The 22,069-nt window shown below is 34.4% G+C and overlaps 1 protein-coding gene across 4 annotated transcripts; it reads left to right on the plus strand.

Moving 5' to 3' along the window:
• The first annotated feature begins 1,710 nt into the window (after window positions 1-1,710).
• LOC131166144 (DAR GTPase 2, mitochondrial) lies at window positions 1,711-21,392 on the plus strand. Of its 4 annotated transcripts, XM_058124452.1 has the most exons (9): window positions 1,711-1,980; window positions 3,131-3,235; window positions 12,896-12,973; window positions 13,348-13,498; window positions 13,612-13,682; window positions 14,083-14,179; window positions 14,271-14,476; window positions 20,689-20,815; window positions 21,050-21,392. In XM_058124452.1, the coding sequence occupies exons 1-9, from the start codon at window positions 1,819-1,821 to the stop codon at window positions 21,064-21,066; spliced, it is 1,014 nt and encodes a 337-aa protein (XP_057980435.1). In that variant the 5' UTR covers window positions 1,711-1,818; the 3' UTR covers window positions 21,067-21,392. The 4 variants fall into 4 exon arrangements, with proteins under 4 accessions (XP_057980435.1, XP_057980432.1, XP_057980436.1 ...); XM_058124449.1 differs by lacking the exon at window positions 20,689-20,815; XM_058124453.1 differs by lacking the exon at window positions 21,050-21,392 and having other exon boundaries at window positions 20,647-20,765.
• The last annotated feature ends 677 nt before the right edge of the window (window positions 21,393-22,069 follow it).

Here is a 22,069-nt window from a genome sequence, read left to right on the forward strand (position 1 = left end):
TCATATTGGAAAATTAGAATAGATGATGGGTGTTTATATACATGGTTGGGTCCAAGACCCAATAGGCTTAAGCTTTTGGGTCAAGTTGGTGTTCACTCATGTGTATTAAGCCCACCCATGGACTCCTCTGGTCCTAACAGTTTATGCACTTGATCTAATATCATTTCACTATATGTATGTATCTTAATTAATTAGGCAATTTTTTTTGCGCATGGCGAAATTATATTAGATGCAATATACACACCCAATGCACCTAATGTTGCCCCAACTAAAATCTATTTGTACAGATATGGTAAAAGGGTCCTATGTAGTGATTTTTATTGATGACTAGTAGAATACCATTACTTATACCAAAGATACATCATAACTTTTTTCTTTTTCTGAAAAAATTTTAAAAGATATGAGTTAGAAATTTTTAAAAACTAAGTCTTTCTTTATTAGATTATTCTATTTTACGCATGTCTTTTTAGTTTTTTTTTTTTTTCAAATATTACATTATTATTTATGCATTGATTGTCATTTTTAAAATTATATATCCATTTTGATAATTTTAAAATTTTCAAACACTTTTGTCCTTTTTATGAAATGATCAAGGTCTATCCCTTTCTTTAATTGCTTTTTTTTTTTTTTTTCCTAACACAGGAAAACAAATTTTACGATAACTTGAATCACAAGAATATGCTAATCAAATAAAAATCATGCTTATAAGCATATATTATATTTATAACACTCAACCAAAATATTGAGAAAGTCTCTTTTAATATAATAGCATATATAGATAGATATGTTTCTATTTATTTTGTAAGACCTTAATAAATTTAGATATATGACGAGTTCCAGCTCAACTCAAGTTTAAAGTTTTCTATTCGAGTTTGGCTCATTTAACACACACACAAAGATTTATTTTTTATATATATATATATATATAATATAAAACACATTCTGATTAAAATGTAACACACTTTTTTAGAAGACATCACTGGAGGTGCAATTTAAGACAAATATAAACATACATATCGATGGATCATTTTCTTTTAAACCTAGCTACTATTAAAATAACTTATTTAAAATTTAATTTTCATTCAATATTTTGTGCATTATTTGTTAAATTATTTAAATGCTTGAATAAACACAATTTATATTAAATATTTTTAATTTATTTTTTGCTGAGATAAAAGATACATTACGCTAATGGTTCACAAATTATTACTTATGTTTCATATTCGTTCTATAACTTTGAGTTGTCTCAACATTAATCAATAACTCCCAAAATGATTTCAAGTTCATCTCGCCGCCCATCTCAATAGGAAACCTTTGATGGAACTCTAAACCAGTACCTTCCAACTTATGATTGGATTTCACACTCACTCCCAAATTTTGATATTATATAAAACTTATTCAACAATTTGAAATGGTTTCAAAAGTCTCAAAACCATTAGCCATCAAAATCATAATTGAACTTAGTAACGAAATGAAATTAAAATCGTTTCAGAAGTCTAAAAGTAATGTTAAAACAAATTTAAGTTCGAATATAGTTTAAAATAAAAGTTAAAAGTTGAAAGACCATAATAGCAATTTAACTCTAAAAAATACTTTCGATTAAAATAATACAATGGAACCTTTTTTTTGTAAGTATTTCACTAAAATAAAAGATGCCCTTCAAAAATAATTTTAGAATTTTTTTTGAAACAATTGAGAGTCCATATTGAACTTGTACAATCATCTCTATCTCACATCCCTTCATATTCCTCCAATATTCAAACTCAATACCTTCAGTCCAACAACAAGTGGAAACACAACCGCATAAGGTCGCAACGTATGGGAACGGCTAGTATAGCCACGCGGGTTGGAGCCGCCGTCAAGAAAGCAGCGGCAAACACAGGGTCAGGCTGGTTTGGCCCTCACATGGCTGCCGCTTCTCGCGCCATCGCCGAGCGAATCCCGCTCGTTGATCTTGTCCTCGAAATCAGAGATGCAAGGGTACTGTTCCTGTTCTCTTACTCGTTAAGAAAACGAATTTAATTATGTGCAAAAATTAACATCATTCTACCTGTTTGATGAAATGTCCAACTGACTCTTATTTGTTTGCTGCTTCAATGAATTTATTGATAATGGATAATTGTGCTCATTCATGTTGATTTCTACTGAATGTGCGGGTACGGATTGATGCGGCGACGACACCTCTGGAAGTAATGGGAACGATGATCATTGGGTTTTGAAATTAAGAAGAAGATGGTCATCTGTACGAGCAGTGTCCTTAGACATTGTGTTTGTTCAGCATAGATGACCGACATTATAAAATAATTACACGAATTAAAAATAAAAATAAAATAAAAATTTGAACTATATAATCAAAATATTCTTTTTAACAATTAGGTATTTTTTCACCTCAGTGCGAGACACCTGCATTGAACATGGAGTTGCATATCACACAATACATACGAAAAAGTATATATAATCCAAAGTAACGACTACTATGTCATCTTTATGAAATAAGGATCATATCACAAATTTAGTCTTGGTGTACTTCATAGTATTTTTTACTAATGATTGTTGCCACTGTTGTTGTTGGCTTGATAGGATAAAGTGATAAACATTTGGCACTTTTTGTTAGTGATATAATATAATATAAACTTAGCACTATGCATTGGTTTTAGTTTTGGTTTAGCATGGAGTTCAAATACAAAGTTTAAAATCCAAGAGAGACTTTGTGGCCAAAAGATTGAATTTGGAAACATTAATTGATGTCCTTCAATTTAGAATTCACTTTTTCTCAAAGTCAAATGTGTGTGTGTGTGTCTGTGTGTGTGTGTGTGTGTGTGAGAGAGAGAGAGAGAGAGAGAGAGAGAGAGATAGAGAAAGAGAGAGAGTTGAAATTTGAGTGAATAAGAAGGGTATTCATGCTTTTATAGAAGGGGGGTGTCTATGTGTAGTGTATCAATATTGAATTTCTTAAATAAGACACATTGGAGTATCATTTTGTACATTATTCTTAGTATGTTTAAAATTACTATGTGTATTATGGTATGCCACACAAGATATAATTGAAAGAAAGATTCTATGGAGAGACGGAAGAGACCTTTTCTGTAGTGGCATAGACGATGACCATGTCTATTTTATGAGCTTTTAGATTCCATTGTCATCAGAGTATGAGCAACTCAAACACTTACCATTGTCATCAAGGCACATCATCGTACTCAACAAGATAGACCTAGCAAATCGCACGCAATTGAAGGTGAATACTTTGTTTCGGTTTCTTTCTTCTTTTAATTTTTTATCGTGTTGAATTTTCTTGCAAATTGCAATAATAATTTTTAATTTTTTAAATTAATATTCCTATTTTTTGAAGTGGAATGCTAGATTGATAATTAAATGAGATAAAGATGAAGCTCCATTATTTTTTTTAAGAATAAAATATGGTGGTGTAAAATTTTACGAACTATAAAATGAAGTTGTGCTCTAGGTAGATTGCTAAGCTAGAAGCCCTAAAATATGAGGTTTTTTGAGCTTATATACCAAAATGTAATATTTGAAGTTGGTCCATGGAATATGTATTTGAGGTCATTTGGTTATTAGGATGTTTCAACATTCCCAATACAATAGTGCTCATTCCCATGTTTGTTTTGGAGCAAGAAAGTGACATGGTGGCAATCTCACATTACCTAGGAATTATGGATTCCCAAAAAATATGAAAGTTCTGTTATGATGCTCACACAATAGATATCTTTGGGAATCCCAACATTCCTATCTACATCCCATTTTTGGGACTAAATCGTCACCACTATTTTGGCTAATTGGGCATTAATGGCCCCTTATGATAATAAATTATTAGGTAGAAAGCAATTTTTTATTGTGTGTTGGATTTTTTTTGGTATTTATGATGGTTGAAAATTTTAGGACATGAATTTGATTTGGTAATGTTGATGTTTTTGATTAAATGGATGACCTAACACAATGATAGGTCTCTCCCTTCATTTCTAATACATATCAAATACATTATAATGACCATAATACTCTTACTAATTCTCACTTTAACATAACACTAACGCTAGTAATAATACTAAAAGACTAAAATAACAATTTACACTCCCCCTCATGCTAGAGCTAGAGCATAGATATCATATGCTCCTAGCTTGTTACAAATAAATTTAACACGAGCATCCCCCAAAGCTCTAGTAAACAAATTAGCAAGCTGCATATCAAACTTCATATAAATGGTTGTAATGAGCTTCTACACAAATGCCTCCCAAACAAAGTGGCAATCAACTTCAATGTGTTTTGTTCATTCATGGAAGATCGGGTTGGAGGCAATATGAAAAGCAACTTGATTATCACACATTAACTCCATAGAGTGAGAATGTGGAAAGTCCAATTCTTCCAACACATTTTTCAGCCAAAAAAACTTACATGTAGTGTGAACCATGACCCTGTATTCTAACTCAGCACTTAAGCTGGTCACTATAATTTGTTTCTTACTCTTCTAGGAAACCAAATTGCCACCAACAAATATATAGTACCGATTGTGGATCTTCTATTCGTAGGTGATCTGGCCTAATCTATGTAAGTATAATCCTTAATATAAGTGTGTGCCTGACCTCAACATAAGAGACCTCTCCCAAGTGCACTTTTGAGATATCTCAAGATGTGAATTACCGGTGTTTTAAAAGGCTCAATCGAGGCTCGCCTCAAGGCAAGGCATGCTTAAAACGCCTTGGGGCTCAATTTAAAATACCAAATTCCAAAAAGGCTAACGCATTACATGTTGAGACTTACGCATTTTTACAAGCATGCTTTTTGCACCTTTTTAGTTGAGGCTACGCATTTTGAGTGTGTGATTTTTCAAGTTAGAATTTGTTAGAAAATTTTAACTACATGTTTGTATAAAATAAATGTCATAATATGAGTTTATTTGTAAAACTCTTGAACCTCAACCTTTCCAAAATAACCGAGAGTCGTCTCTTGCATCATGAAAATAGTTTGAACTTTGTAATGGTATAGCTATCTCTTGTTATGATTTTTGTCATGTATTCAATTAATAATTTTTGAATGGCCAACAAGTATTTTGCAGAGTACATCTAATTTTTCTTTTCTATATTACATTTGTGATTTTCTTAATTTTGACTTTATTTTAAATATATATAATTTATTTTACAAATTTTTATCTTAAAAAAAATAAATTCTCAAAAGGCTTACGCCCCAACACCTTAAGGCGTACGCCTTACCTTTTGAGGGTTAAAATACCTCTCCTTACGCCTTCGCCTTTAAAACATTGTGAATTACTGCATTCAACCGACTTGTTCTTAGAGAATCTAGAAATTGGCTCACAACACTTGTTGTGAAAGATATGTCCGACCGATTGACTGTGAGATAATTCAACTTTTTGACAAGTCTTTGATGTCGTTCAGGATTAGACAACCAATTACTTGTATTCGACATTAACTTGCTGTTAGAATCCATGGGTGTATCAATCGGTTTGGATCCTAACAACCCAATATCATATAAAAGATCAAGAACATACCTCCTTTATGACAAAATAGTTCCCATATGAGATCTGGATACTTCTATACCCAGGAAGTATTTCAATGGTCCCAAATCTTTGGTTTGAAACATAGTCTAAAGACAATGTTTTAGGTTCTTAATACCTTGATCATCTCACTTGAAATTACAATATCATCCATATACACAATAAGAAGAATCCTACCCAATGAAGTATGACAATAAAACACAAAGTGATCCACTGCACATCTTCGAAAGCCAAACTCAAGTACTATAGCACTGAATTGACCGACCAAACCATGCTCTAGGAGATTGTTTTAAACTATATAATGTCTTCTTGAGCTGACACACTAAGCTCGACTCCCTCTGAGCAACAAACCTAGGTGATTGCTACATATAGAACTTCTCCTTAAGATCATCGTGTAGGAACACATTCTTCACATCTAACTGATGCAGAGTTCAATGACAAGTGGTGATCGAGGAGATGAATAGACATACTGATGGAAGTTTGGAAACCGGAGAAGAAGTGCTGGAATAATCCAAACCACACACGTGAGTATGCCCTTTAGCAATAATATGTGCCTTCAGACAAACCACAGAACCATCAAGGTTGACTTTCATACTATATACCCAGTGACAACCAACTGCAAATTTGTCAAAAGGAAGAGATGCCAATTCCCAAGTATCATTTTCTTGTAAAGCATTCATCTCTTCAACCATTGCATTCTTCACCTAAAGTGGGCTAAGGCTTTAGAAACAAATTTAGGAAGGGAAATAGATAATAAAGTAGTAACAAAACAATCATAGGAGAGTGGTAAGTCATAGCAAACAAAGTTGGAGATGACATGTTGTGTACATGTGCATTTACCTTTATAGACAGCAATGGGAGGATCAACATCATGGGAAATATGATCATTAGGCAAGGAAACCAAAGGTGTGGTAGTGGAAGCTAGAGGGGGCTCTTTTCCTTGGAGCCACCATCTTGAATACACCTACAAATTAGGATGATCGAGAAGATGAGGACTCAAACTACATGGGGGATGATTGGGTGAGGACAACAGACTAGAATCTAGAAGATTTGGCAAAGGAAGAGACTTATTGAAACTAGAAGCACTCAGTGACTGAGTGTACTTGTGTAGACTCAAAGAAGGTAACATCCATAGAAACAAAGAAGCGATGTAGAGTAGGATTATAACAATGATATCCCTTTTGAGTGTATGAATAGTCTAGAAAGACACATTTTATAACACAAGAATCTAACTTACCCATCCCAGGAGTTAGTTGATGAACAAAGGACACATACCAGAATATATGAGGAGGTAGAGAGAGTAAAGGTGAATTAGGAAAGAGAGCGGAGTAGGGAATTTTACCACGAAGAACGAAGAATGGTAAATGCATTTGATAAAATAAGGTGCAAGTGATTTCAAGGATATATCTATTTTTCCTCTGTATAACCACATTCTGTTAAGGAGTGTGGGTACATGATGATTGATGAATAAAATGAGTACTGAAATACTCTTTAACATTATCACTTCAAAGTATTCGAACTGGCAAACCAAATTGAGTCTTTATTTTAGAACAAAAGGCAAAAAACATATGAAATAACTCTGAACAATCATTTATTAAATATAGTCAAGTCATCCTTGAATAATCATCAACAGAGGTTACAAAGTATCAGAAACCCAACTTGGGCACAACTCGACTAGGACCCCAAACATCATAATGGACTAACATGAAAGGGCTTGCTGCCCGTTTATTGACTCGGGAAGCAAAAGGGATATGATGATGATTTCCCAATTGACAAGACTCACAATCAAGACTAGAACATAACTCAATCAAGAACTATACTTTTCAACTTTTTAAATGAAGGATGACCAAGGCGACAATGAATCTAGAAAGGTGTGGCAATAGTAGTGCAAACAATGGAAGGAGATAGCGGCTGAAAGTAATAAAATCCACTAGCTTCATGCCATCCACCAATCTTCTTGCTCATCTTCAAATCTTGAATGACCATAGAATTAGGGAGGAATGTTACTAACCAATTCATAGATTTGGTAATTTTTCTAATTGACATAAGATTGAAGGAAACTTGGGAATATATAAAATAAAAGGAGGAGAAATTGACGAAGTGGGATTTACAATCCCAATTCCCTTAACGGTAGTGGTGGATCCATCAGCAAGAATAACTTGAGGTAAGTTCTGAAGAGTAGAGAAGAAACTATGATATGATCAATGGTAGCAGAATCTATAACCCTAGGACTAGGGCAAGAAGTACTAGATGACAGGCAAGCTGTGGGGTTACCTGTTTGGGCAAGGGATGTAATGGGAAGAGAAGCTTCTGTAACACTTGATACTGCAGAAACTTTGAATACTTTTCCTTTGACATAGATATTATACGTTGTTCCCCACTTGGCCCCAAAGGTGTGGAGTCAGTTGTGGCTGCATTGGCAACACAAGAAGGTTTTATCATGGAGATCCCAACGCTGCTCAATAGTATGACCACCTCATCCACAATGAGTGCACTTGCGAGGAGTGCCTCTATCTTGTCCATCTCTTCTACCACAGCCGACCAAACTAGCTCGATAACTTTTGCAGCTACTCGGTGGAAACTAGTACCACTGAGCATGGCAAAGGATGTCCTCTCAAAGCCAGGTGTAAGAGCAGGAGAATATGTGTGGAAGGAAGCATGAAGGATGCGAGAATAAACATTAGCAAATGATGGCAACTCTACACTACTAAGTATGTGGGACCGGAATACCTCAAACTCAGGTTTCAATCTCACTTGAACCTAAAGAGTTGTCATCTGCTCCCTCTATTTCTACATCTCACGAACATGGGTGGTTATAGGTTGCATGATGTTAAGCTCCTTATGAATAGGTTTCATCTTTTCAAAATACTCTGTAATGCTCCTATCTCCCTGCTATAACTAAAAGTACTCTTGGAATAAATCATACATACTTGTAATGTTACTAGAATACAGAAGCTTGGCATAATCCCAAATCTCCATGCATGTGTCTAGAAGCATGCACATCTATGCAATCTGGGGTTCCATCAAGTTTCACAAGAGGGAAACAATCAAAGCATCTTTTTGAGTCCACACTTCTTTTCTCTTCCCATTAGGTGGACTAGTTGGAACAAGTGGACAAATTTTCCTAACCCTACTAAATAAACCCTAACAACCTTAGACCACTGAATGTAGTTCTTTCCTTCCAACATTTCAGTTGTTATTTGTGGCAGTGATGAAGGGAACATGTTTTTGGATTCATAGACTCCATCCCAACGCTCACAAACTAGACTACTGACAAGCACAAGGAACAATCAAACTAATTGAGACAACCACGAATAAGGTGAACCACCGAAACTTCCACAGACAAGTCACCAACAAACTGATATAACACTGCCACAGCCTTACAAAATCAGCTTATGAAGACTGCCACTGCTCCAAGAGACTTACCAATGGCCTTTACTAACACCAAACAACAACTAAAGGATTACCGCATGGTCGAAAAAATTGGATCTTTGAGCAAAGCACATGCCCAACAACTTAGATATTATGGTCTATGGAAGGAATCAAAACATTCTGGAGGAGCAAAGCACATGCCCAACAACTTAGATAAAAAGTGGCTGGAAACTCTCTTGTGCACCAACGCGTGGGATCGAGACTGCCAGCAGTTGGTCAGCACGTGGGGGTTCATGGGGAAGTTTCTAGCAATGTGATTTTACAGAGTTATAGTTCAGACAGTTTTTTCTTTGGCTATGTGGTTGGTTTGTTGAAATATTGAAGGTTTGTAGTATTCTGAGAAGGGCAGAAATGGGAGGGTGTTTTCCGATGATGGTTGAGTTTGGTTTGGTGGTAGGGTTTAAGTTGGATCATGCTCTGATACCATGTTTACATTTTTGATTGATTGATTGACCTAACACAACGATAGGTCTCTCCCTCTATTTAATAATACATGTCAAATACATTATAATGACCATAATACCCTTACTAGCTCGCACTTATTAACATGACACTAACATGAGTAATAATAATGCTAAATTACTAGAATAACCATTATTAAATATATTCTTAAAATATTCTTAGTAAGTGTTTAGGCTTAAATATAGTTAATTGTGACCTTCTTGGCATACCCGTCACGATTTCAATGTCAAACCAAACAATGATGTGAGCATCCTATGTGCACTCCTAGAATCTTACAATCCAAACCAACAAAAAAATATTATCAGGAATTCCATTCCCTGGAATGAGATTCCCAGGAATGTAATTCTAAGTGAATAATTTTAACCCTAAGAAGAAAAAAAATGGCACCTTTGGGTAAAGTTCCCTAGGTGCATATCATCCATTTTCCAATAGGGGCATTCCAGGTGGATTGGGATAGTGGAACCCATGTGAAATGATGCTACTATCTCATCCCATGTGGCTTTTATTAAGACTGATTGAACGCATTTAAGGAACTTTCCTCAACTCCTGTGCTACCATCAATATTGCTTCTTTGGCTAGCCCAAGTCTCTAGTCTGGGGAGGTTAAAAAGTTATAAACCTTTTGGATCATAGTTATGAGCCAAGTGTTGGATATGATGACTGATTCCAGTGAATACCATTGGGTTTTAGAAGCTCAAGGGACAGCCCAAGTCATTCAATTGTGTTTAATAGTTGAGTTGAATGGTAATAATGGACCAGATTAGTTTCCTAGCTTTAAAAAGAGTAAGCCTTAGAATTCCATGAACTAGTTATTCAAAAGTTTTCTTGCTTTATACCTAATTTTATATATGAATTTATTGCTTTAATAAAATGGCTGAGTTTTGGAGATTAAAACTTTAGGATGCTGTTAAATAATTGTTTCACAAAATTGCAATTTAGTGCATGAATAACGCTAATTTTGATTTTGCATAATCTTTCCTCACTTTTACATCTTTCTTTTATATCACCATTTTAGACCCCATTGAGAGTTCTCAAAATTGGATCCATCTAGGAGTCCTATTAAAACTAACATACAATACAACGATTCCATGCTCTCATTTTTATACCATAAAAAAATTAAAAAATTAAAAAAAAAAATACATCTTGAACTGCTTAGGGGACCATCCTAAAATCTACAAATCACCCTTAAATTCTTGATTCATTTACGCTTGTCCTTTACTAATTAATCTCCAACTTCTATATCCTCTTTGAACCAATTCTGGAGAAAACCAGCTAGAATGAAGGATAAGAGCTGCTACACTTTTCTGCCCATAGTAGCCAAATTAGATCATCTACTCCAAGTCAACTCTTAAAACAAGTCTCTTCCAAAAGGAATTTCCAACATTAGAAAGCTTAGCTGGGAGTTGCCAGATCATATGTCCCAGATTATTGCTCTTCTAGATAAATAGTAGTTAATGTGCTCATCTTTCTATTAGGACAATCAAGTGTACTAGATGAATCCACTTTAGTGCACCAACAACAACAACGACGACAACAACAAAACCAAGCCTTATTCCCACTAAGTGGGGTCGGCTATATGAATCCTTTTCCGCCAATTTATGCGATCATAGACTATTTCTTTTGATAGATTCAAGGATATTAAATCCTTACTCACTATCTCCTCCCAAGTTATTTTTGGTCTACCCCTACCCCTTCTACTGCCCCTCACAGTAACTAAGTCACTCTTCCTCACAGGTGCACTATAAGGCCTACGTTGCAAGTGTCCATATCATCTGAGTCGTCCCTCCTTTATCTTATCTTTTATAGGAGCTACACCTAACTTACCACAAATATGTTCATTCCTTAATTTATCTTTCAATGTTATACCACTCATCCATCTAAGCATCCTCATCTCGGCAACTTTTACTTTTTAAATATTATGTTTCTTCGTCGCCCAACATTCGATCCATATAGCATAGCTGGTCTTATAGCTGTCCTATAAAACTTCCCTTTCAATTTTAAGGGTATTCTACAATCACATAGCACACTTGAAGCACTTCTCCATTTTACCCAACATGCTTTAACTCTATGCATTACATCATCTTCAATTTCTCCTTCAACTTGCATAATAGATCCAAGGTATCGAAATCTGCAAGTGCTATTTATTTCTTCATCATCAAGTTTAACTTTGTCTCCAAAATTCCTCCTATCATTACTAAAATTACATTTCATATTCTGTTTTATTTCTACTTATCTTAAAGCCTCTAGATTCCAAAGCTTCTCTCCATAATTCTAATTCAGCCTCTACTTCATCCCTAGTTTCGTCAATTAATACAATATCATCTGCAAATAACATACACCATGGAACCTCCTTTTGAATACTCTTAGTCAATTGGTCCATCACTAAAGCAAAAAGATAAGGACTCAAAGCAAATCCTTGATGTACACTTATGATAATTGGAAATTCTCTAGTTTTTCCATCTATAGTCCTTACACTAGTCATTACTCCATCGTACATATCCTTAATGATATCGGTATACTTACAACATACGCCATTTTTTTCTAAAACTCACCATAGAACTTCCCTAGGTATCCTATCATATGCTTTCTCAAGGTCAATAAATATCATATACAAGTCCTTCTTCTTTTCCCTAAACTTTAGTGCACCACCAGCAAAAAATTTATTTGCCCAGGCTGGTTTCCTGCGGAGATCCCAGGAATGATCAACGATGTGTTTCTTGTTCATGAAATAAGGGTCAAGGCTAGAAAAAAGAATGGAAGGGAGGATCTGAGCGAAGAAAGTGGGGAATGGGGTTCAGCCAGCAGGAGGATGCTCTGACTGACCGGCCACCCCTGATATATATGTATATTAATAGCTAACTGATAGAATACCTTTAATACAATAAAGCAGTGAATTCAGACCTGCGGGCAAAAACAACTTAATTGATGAGAACTTGTGGCTAAAACAGGGTTAGGGAACCATAGCTTGTTCATACTTGTGTCTATCCAAAGAATACATTCAAGGGAACATATTAAGTTCTAATCATGAATCTCTGTACGGTGCTGGGCATAACTCTTCTGTCCTTTCGCATGGCAGGAATAGAACAGGGGAAAAGGCGTGGCCCAGTCTGCCCATAGCGACATATTAAGCATCTGAGGCCTCATGATTTTGTTATGTTGGACACAAGTTATTTTGATATATTTAAAATGCTGATATGAGGAATTATTTCACATAGAGGTGCAGGTTGATTAGGAGTATAGCCATAATTATATTGTTTATCAGTAACTGTATGTAGCTAGAGTTAATTAAACTTTATCAGTTAAGGAAAATGATTTAAAGTATTTACAGTACTTGATTAGTTTTAATGGTATCATGATATGTTGTTATTTGTTCCATTGAAATTATTCTCAAACTTAATTAGTATTCTACATTAGAATTGTTGGTATGATATGCCCATGTTGCTGCTTCAAATAATTATAAATTTTTCATTATGTACAGGAGTGGATGAAGTATTTTGACCAACAAAATTGCATTTCTTATGGGGTCAACTCCCATAACAAGGAGAATATAAAGCAGGTAAATTTGATTATTTTTTTCTCCATTGGGTCATTAAAGAGGGATTTTAGATTTTGTATGGACATGGAATCATATCATTGCATTCTAGATAATAATTTATTTGAGTTTGCTTTTTCCATAGCATTTGAATTGATTAGAAGACACAGTATCAGTTCCACAATTTCAGGCCAGCAGTATCTGCAGACAACTTGATCCATGATTTCTCTCTTTCATCATTTAAGAATGGATATGCTAATTATTAGAATGTCTTTGCTAATAAATTTTAAATCTACTTCCACTTACTGGTATATACAAGGCTGGAAACCATGTATTCTAAACTGTTTCGCATTATGTTTTTCATTGATCTTAGTAGCATAGAAGTTAACGTTTTACAGTTCCTGAACTTTCTACAAGGCCAAGTGAGAGAAATGAAGAAGTTTGATCACTCTGGTTATACGACAACAATAATGCTACTTGGAATTCCTAATGTCGGTAAGTCAGCCCTTGCCAACTCTTTGCATCAAATTGGACGGATCAGTGCGGCAGGTACTTGAACCTCTCTTGTAGAAGGCTTTTAATTTTAATTACTCGATAATATTCTATTTTCTGTATTAAGTTTTGGTTGAACTTTAACCATGAGAGTTTATTTTGGCTTGTAGAGAAGGGAAAGTTGAAGCATGCAATTGTGAGTCCATTGCCAGGAGAGACAAAAAATATTAGCAGCTTGAAGGTTTTTATCTTTTCTTCTTTTGCATATTTGTAGTGCTTAGAATTTTTCTCAAAACATGCAATAACCTTGAAATTGTCTAGTTATCATGTGGTCAGCATTGCCATGGACTTTTTATTCTATAGTGATGCACTGAGTCAAAGCCTTGGGAATTTGTTATGTGCATTTCTTATTCCTGCTGATACTTTGTCTAGATGTTGAAAATTGGGGTAGGGAAACATGATTTGGTATCAGACTAATTAGTTGGGATTGGAGTGGCTTTTATCCACTCCTTCCTTTGCCTTCTTGGCAAAATGACATAGGAAGTCATACTATATGTAGATTCCTAGCACATTTTTTTTGTCTACTCCTATTTGCCATGGTTGCAATATGCTTGTATTATCATATTAATCTTTCTTTTCAGATTGGTAGCCATCCCAATATTTACGTCTTGGACACCCCAGGCATTTTGCCTCGAGAGATTCTTGATGTTGATGTGTGCTCTAAACTAGCTTTAACAGGTGTGATTACACCCAAAATCCATTCTTTTATAGTCCTTTTATTATTTGTTCCTTTTCCCTCTTTCACTCCACACACACCCCTGAATTGCAGGAGCTATTAGGGATTGTTTGATTGGGGAAAGAGAACTGGCTCAATATTTTCTTGCTGTCCTTAACTTGAATGATGAATATAAGAAATGGTCAAAATTGTCCACCAGTCAAAATGACAGATTATTTGAAGTCCACAAAACAGACGGTTTTGGTGCCACTGACTCAGACATCAAATGGAAAAAGCAATATCCTACAGATCACACACAGGTATTTGCATTTCAGTCTCAAAACTACTATGTGCACCATTAGAATTATGTAGCTCAAGGACAGGTGTTTTCTTTGGGGTGGGGAATAAATGGGACTGAGATAGTGAGGATTTGGTAGATCTCTTAATTTTTTGAAGATATTGTCTTAGATTCTGTAGAATGGCAAAAAAGGATTCGTATGGTGAACTTGCCTGGTGGGACTTAAGGCTTGGGTGCTATTGTTGTTGTATTGATGTTGTTAAGTGCTTCAAGTTGTAACTCAATTTATCACTAAGGTCCATTTTTTTTTTTGGAATCAAGACTGGAATGGATTTGAAATTTTGACTTCGATTCACATTCCCATGTTAAGTTTGCATAAATGAGGGTAAGTTCACATTTCAACCAGAATGTTGATTTTCCCATTAATGGAATAATCACAATTCCATTTGCGTCTCTTTTTTGAAAGACAATTATAATCATCACTACATAATAAATCCTAAAAAACATAAGCTGACCATCTCTCGACTGTGATAATAATTATATAGTAGTATTATAATATTAATAATTGTCATTACAAAAACAGTTACAAGAACAATAACAACAGCAGCAGCAATAGTATTAGTAGCTATTACTGTTAGATTATTATAAATAATAACAATAAGGGCAAAAAATAATGACCTCCGCTGAGGTTTTAAACATTCTAGGTACCTCCCCTAAAGTTTTAAGAATTTCAAGGACCTTTCTTGAGGTTTTCCAAAAAGACACAAACTTCCCTTTGTATTTTGCAAAAAGACAAGTTTTTTAGGGGAGGTCTATGTTTTTTTGGCAAATCTCAGCAGAGGTCAGTGACATTTTTGAAACCTTAGGGGAGGTCCCTAACTCTCTGTCTTTTTGCCAAATCTCAGGGAAGGTGAGTATCGTTTGCCCTAACAATAATTTAATATGTTATTCTTACCTCTTTTTTTTTATCAGTAGAGAGAATATTAAAAGAGACATCAAGTGGATGCCACCCAAGTACAAAGGGAAAAATGAGAGAGAAGCATCCTTACTGAAAAGTATCAAGAAATCAAGGATTTCAAAGGGGTGCCTTTCATCCAGGCTAGAATGCCAACTAGAGATCGTAGCAATCTAATGGTCCATGACTGCCTGAATAGGAGAGATAATTCCTTTGAGTCTCTTCTGTTCCTCTCTCTCCACACTGCCCAAGAAATAGCAAGGGGAGTGAGGGAGAGAGATCTTCTTCCTTCCTTATTTGGTCTGATCCCTCGCTAAGCCCAGAGTTCAGCTCCCACTGTAGCTGCAGTGAACAACTTCTGATTTATAATGGAGATGGCTAAGTTCTATAATTTCTTGATCCATGAACAATGTTGAAGGACGTGATTAACCAATTCCTCCTGCTCTAGACATAAAAACGCATTTATTGACAGGAGGGAAACCTTTTTTCTAAAGATTCTCTCTAGTCAGGATTTTTCCAAGAGTAGCTTCCTATGTGAAAATGACTGCCATTGAAGGGGCTGTCCTTTTCCAAATCAGCTTCTAAGGGAAGTTAGTGCTGCTCTCAGCCAGGGAACTAAGGTGTTTGTTGAAATAGTCGATAGTGAAGTACCCATCTTTGCTCAAAATCCTTTTGGGCTCATTGGAATTGACCTGACAATGAAACTTATAGAGACTGCTGAAAAAATCTGTGAGAGTATCAAGTTCCCAATCAAAAGCATTTCTATTCAAAGGAATATACCAAACAATCCCTTGAGTGGCGAACTCCATGTGTTGGCTAATAAGGCCATCTTTTTTGTGGCAAGACTGAAGATGGAAGGGCAAGAGGAGCTGAGTTGGGTATTACAGCATCAAATATCATGCCAAATGAACACTTCTTCTCTATTCCCCATGTGGAAGTAGATGAGAGGGAAGAAATTCTCCCATCCCCATCTGAAATATCTCCAGACCTGTACCGTAAGCTTCCTTTAAAATTTTTGAGCTCCAACCATTAGGATGGAGACCATACTTGACGGCAATGACATTCCTCCAAAAGTGATTTTTCTTAGTCATGAGTCTCCAAAACCATTTTTCCAACGGGGCCTTACTAATGATAATAAAGGATCTGAGGTTGAGGCCGCCTTTTGTTAAGGTTGTTTAACCTCTCCCCGTTTAACAATATGATATTTGAGAATCACCTGTATTCCCCCAAAGGAATCTTCTCCAGATACCCTCCAATCTCTTGGCAATTGCACTAGGGATAGGGAAAAGAAACATGAAGTAAACCAGCAGTTTGGACAAAGTACTTTTAACGAGACTGAGTTTGCTAGCTTTTGACAAAATGTTCCTTTCCAACACGCGATTTCTTTTCAAACTTGTCAACAATGGGATCCCAAATACCCTTATCCTTTAACGTGGTTCCCATGGGGAGGCCAAGATAGCTAATAGGGAAGGTTCCGAGCTTACAACCAAGAATACTTGCAAGAAAAGGACCACAATTGCAAAAGTCCCCATTGGAATGATTTCTCTTTTGCCCATATACACTTTCAAACCTGAAACTGCTTCGAAATCGAGGTGGATGCGTCTAACATTAAGAATTTCCTCCTGTTTATCTTCACAAAAGATGATAGTGTCATCTACAAAATGGAGTTGGGTGATTTCCATAGAATCATTGTTCCTTCCAAAGCTAAAACCCTTCAGTAATTATTATTAAATGTAAAAATATTATGATCCAAAGGTGCAGAAATTTTCAAGAAAAATATGTAGAACTGAAGTAATATATATTTGAAAGATTACAAAAGTTAATAATTATGTGTCAGGAGAATTTTTGAAAAATGACTTATTTTTCATCCATTATAGCCCCCACTGAAGAATACTATCCATTGGAAAGGATTCAAAATTGCGATTCTTATAGCTGTTTTATGTAACTAACCAAATGCGGTTATCACATTTCAAGAGCAATTCCATTCCTACCTTGATTTGATTTGTGCATTGATTTCTTTCCTACTTCAATTCCGTTCCGCAAAATATTGGGGGTAAGTTGTCCTAATTTATTTGACTTCTATTGTTTTCTTGAGTTGTCTCTTAAGTAAATATTTTTAGTGTTGTTTAGGTCAATAAAGTAGCTGAGCTGAATGCAGATTTGCCCTAATCAAATTGATTTTGAACGAGGCTTAGCCTTAACTTTGATAGAAAGCCCAAGCTGGACTTTTCAGATGCTTTCATCAAACCATGCTTGACATTGTTTCATGTTGTTCAATCTATTTAGGATGAAGCCCCTGAAGCATAATAATACATCTAGAATGACACTCGAACAAAATTGAACTTGGGACCATAGTTGTAATTGTGGATTGAAATTTAAACTTTGGGAATCTAGAACCAAGAATTGAATCGAATTGTAAGATTCAGTAAAAATTTCCAAAATCAATTCAATTATAAATGACATGCATATTTTGATATACGAACAACAGCAAAATAGTAAAATGCATTTAAAATTTGACAGTATATTTTATGTGTATGCTTTCCCTAAACAAATGGAAAGTAAGGGAATGAATCAAGAATACTAATAAAAAAATTGAACTTTATGCTGTTTAAGGGAAGGAATCAAGAAAAAAAATAACAACCTTAGCTGGATTTTAAAAAGAAAAATAATCAAGAAATAAATGCTGTTTCATGCATATTCTTGTCAAATTAAAAAAAAAAAAATTAACTTTAGAAAATGATAATAATTGAACCTACTACTAAAAAACCAACTTTGGAATTTTAACAACACAATGACACATGACTACCACCTTAGCTGATGAATCTTTTTAAGACCTAAAGTTCTTTTTTAGCACAAAACTAACGTAAATGAGGAATGGAACGTAATCATGTAAAAATTATAGCAATAAAATTATAGCTATAAAAAAAAATGTTTTTCCTGGGGTTTAAAAGCATTTAGGTCTGCTAGTATATGATAGGTCTAGAATCATGTGAATCGTTGGATTCATATCGATTACTATTCATGAGGTGAATCAATAGATTCAGCAACAACTGGTAGCTTTTAGATTCACTAGTAAGATTCGCATCAATTTGGTCTAGAACTGATACAATCATGTGAATCAAATCTTAAGATTTTAAGCTCTTAACAGTATGAACCCGTGTACCAGAAGTTCTTGTAGTGAGTTACTTCATCAAAATTGTTCTGTGAAAGCAGAAAACTCTGCCTCCAGGGCTATCAACCACGTGCATTTCGATATACACTGGCATTTTTATTATTAATGATTGGTATATTTCATATATGTCAAAAATAAAGAAAAAAGAGGGAAGATGTTGTTATGGTAAAAAATTCATTTATTTCAGTCATTTTGAAAGAAGAAAACCAGGGATCTGTTGAATTTCAAGTATTCAGTTTTACCAATAAGATACGGGGACTTACTTCGCATTTGGAATTACATACATGTATGTATATGTATTTATAAAAGATAATTACATATTGCAGGATCAGTTAACCTTTAATAACTGAAATGCTGAACTCCAAATGTGATAATATCTAGAGGTAAATTGATATCCCATTTGCCTTTGTTTATATTAGATTCTTCATGATTCCCATTTCCCATCTTTATCCAGGATTATCCACACAGGTTTAGTGTAAAAATTTTTTCTTACTTTTGGAGAAGAGTGAATGTCTAACTATGACTAGGGTGAAAATATGAGGGGTAAATTTAGAGTTTCGGCTAGAGTAAGAAAGGGAAGTTGCTGTAGCATAGTTTTTTCTTGCATCTCTTCGGCCTTTAGCTTTGAGCGGGTTTGGGGTGTTTCTTTGACTGCTATGCAAAGGGATTGGAGGGCAGTTTTCTTATAATTTTTATTTGTTGCTGGAGGGCATCTTTGTTATCTTATTATTGTACTTCCTTTTTCTATCTAAAAGAGCAAGTTATGAGCACTAATTTTCTATGCACTTCATATGATATTTTTCAATGATTTTCCAAATAGCTTTGTAACAGATCTTCATCACTTCTCACTTTCCCCTTCATAGGCACCTAAAATTTCTTCCACCCCTTATTTTGCCCCTTCCACTCCACAATTGCAGTGATAGTGTGACATAATTTGAATAAATGACATCAGAAACACTGTAAATCCCATCATTGTACAAGTAAAATGAGTCACAGCAAAGGTTAGGATTCAATCTGTTTCAAACTATATAATTCATAGTCTTATCATGTGTTACATACTTGCATGTATAACCTGAACTTTGAAACAAAAAGAAGAAAGTTAGTCTTAGTGTCTTAAAACAGCTGAGCTTAAGATAACCCAACTAGCACACTCGGAGCTTGAGCTTGACTCAAAAACTCTTGAAAGCAAGCTCAGTCTTGGTTGCCAGTGAGGTAATCTGTTTGCTCATTATCAACCCCACTGAATTTATAAGTTGGGTTGTTTCATAGCCAGTTAATGAGATCAATAAGAAGCCAACCTTGAGCTCCTCCCAAATTCCTCGTTCATTAGAAAGCCCTATGCTCTTACCAATATGGTGAACAGTTATCTTGGTATATGTCAAAAGTTTTGTTCATCACTCACTTAAAATTGAGAGCCAGAGACTTAAAAGAGCCAGTTGGGAGTAGTTGAATCTAGTCGGCAACAGATTAAGAGGAAAACATACGAGTGAAAGACAGGATAAACATCCTCATTTATTTTGTTTATGAATGCACAAAATAGAATTGCAGAATGCTTCTGGGATAAACACCCTCATTTATTTTGCCATATTTGTTTTGGCACTGGCACGTGATGTGCGTGATGGTCCATTGCATGCAAATAAATATAAAAATTACATTCTCATAATCATCCTTAGCAATATTTTATTCCGCAAGCATCCAAATTTTGGGATTAAAATGATCCTAATATTTAGCCAATTAGAATAAAAATACCCCCTACATATTGTGGTACACTATTAAGCATAATGTTGGAAAATTAGAAGTACCAAAAATAAGAATAATATTATGACACATTGTATATTATTGTATATATGTATTGTGTGTGTGTGTGTGTGTTTTTTTTTTTTTAATATTTCTAAATTGATATAATAATGTACCTTAACTTATAATATATTATTAACACTCACCATTTTGATATCTACAATAATAAGTCGCTACAGTATTAAAAATGTAAATTAACGTCATGATAAATAATATTATTATATTAATATACGACAACATAATTTATTACAATGTCAATTATCATTAGGTGGAGGAATTATTGTCTATTTATTTTTGAGGGTTGTGGTAGAATAAAGGAGAGGATTGCACTGTGGAAATGCGGTACTTTGGCAGTGTTGTGGGGTTCATGGTTGGAGCACAATGCAGATTCTCAGGCAGAAAATTGAATTGGCAGCTCATTACCTGGCTTCTTTATGGTGTGTTGGTTTCGGTTGCCTTTTTTTTTGTGTGGATTTTTTCAGAATTTTGATGGGAGAAGCCCTTTTCTTCTTTTTGTAAATTCTCCTCTTAGCAATGATATCTCTTATTTTGGTATCGAAAAAAAAAATTATCATATAATATTATAATGCCATAAAGCTATTTTATTAAAACAAATGACTTGTATATTGTATACACATGAAAATCGACACTCATGGCGTATTTTTATGCAGGATTTTATAGTGAATGATGTTCGTCAAGCTCTCTACCAGACAATTTCATCTTTTGATGGCAATTTGGGAGATGAAAGGGATTTACAAAGGCTAATTGAAACTCAGTTCATAGCATTGCAGGAAGCTTTTCGTGTGCCTATAGAATTAGGTGAGAATGCTTGCAGTAAAGTAGCTACTAAGTTGATTAATTTGTATCGTACAGGGAGGCTTGGTCATTATTCCCTTGACCGGTTGCCAGGGAATGTCCAATGACCCTCTATATGTTATTGTAATATTAACTCCTATTCAGTTTGGGAGCAAAACCAGTTGTATAATTATATAGTTAATCTTTTTTAGTTGGAAATTTTTTAGTTCATACACTTACATTATGTTCGGAGATTTTGGACTACGAATTTAAATTTGTTTGATTTTGGATAAAACACAATAGAAAACCATATTGACTTTTATCCAAATCTATACAAGTTTAAATTTAAATTCGGCATCTACTCTCTCAAATAAAACAAATTATTGAATTATTAAGGGAAAAAAACTAAAAAGAAAGCTTAAGGTTGGAAGTATGAGAACTGAAAAATGAGCAATGTGCAAATTTTAGTAGTGAAGACATAATATTGATAACGTAAATAATAAAAATAAAAATGATAATAGCAAGTATAGTATAATATGATACGGAAAACATAATAAAGTACATAGGAATGATAATATCAATATTAATCAAAATTATTATTATTATACAATCAAAAATAACAATAAAATAACTCATTGATTTGCTCACTATGTTATGTTGATAAATTAGATAAATTTTGATTTTCGTCTATGTACCAAAGACTAAAGATCAAAATTTAAGAAATATTTGCTATTCTATTTTTAAGTCCTATGTATTTCAATTTCAATTTTGATTCCATGAACTAAACACTACCTTAAATGCATATGCATATTTTTGAGTCAAAAAAAGGTGGAGAAAAATTAAAATTACTTTTTAAAGAAAAAAATTATTTATATCTATTTATTGGAAGGCCTGTT

This window comes from Malania oleifera, chromosome 10 (assembly GCF_029873635.1).
Source record: "Malania oleifera isolate guangnan ecotype guangnan chromosome 10, ASM2987363v1, whole genome shotgun sequence".
Classification (NCBI taxonomy): domain Eukaryota; kingdom Viridiplantae; phylum Streptophyta; class Magnoliopsida; order Santalales; family Ximeniaceae; genus Malania; species Malania oleifera.

Excerpts from the sequence above, each read along its gene's own strand:
- LOC131166144 (XM_058124449.1), top strand. The coding sequence starts at position 1,819 with ATGGGAACGGCTAGTATAGCCACGCGGGTTGGAGCCGCCGTCAAGAAA. Across the intron at positions 1,981-3,130 it reads TCGAAATCAGAGATGCAAGG|ATTCCATTGTCATCAGAGTA; the intron begins GTACTGTTCCTG and ends ATGAGCTTTTAG. Across the intron at positions 3,236-12,895 it reads CAAATCGCACGCAATTGAAG|GAGTGGATGAAGTATTTTGA; the intron begins GTGAATACTTTG and ends CATTATGTACAG.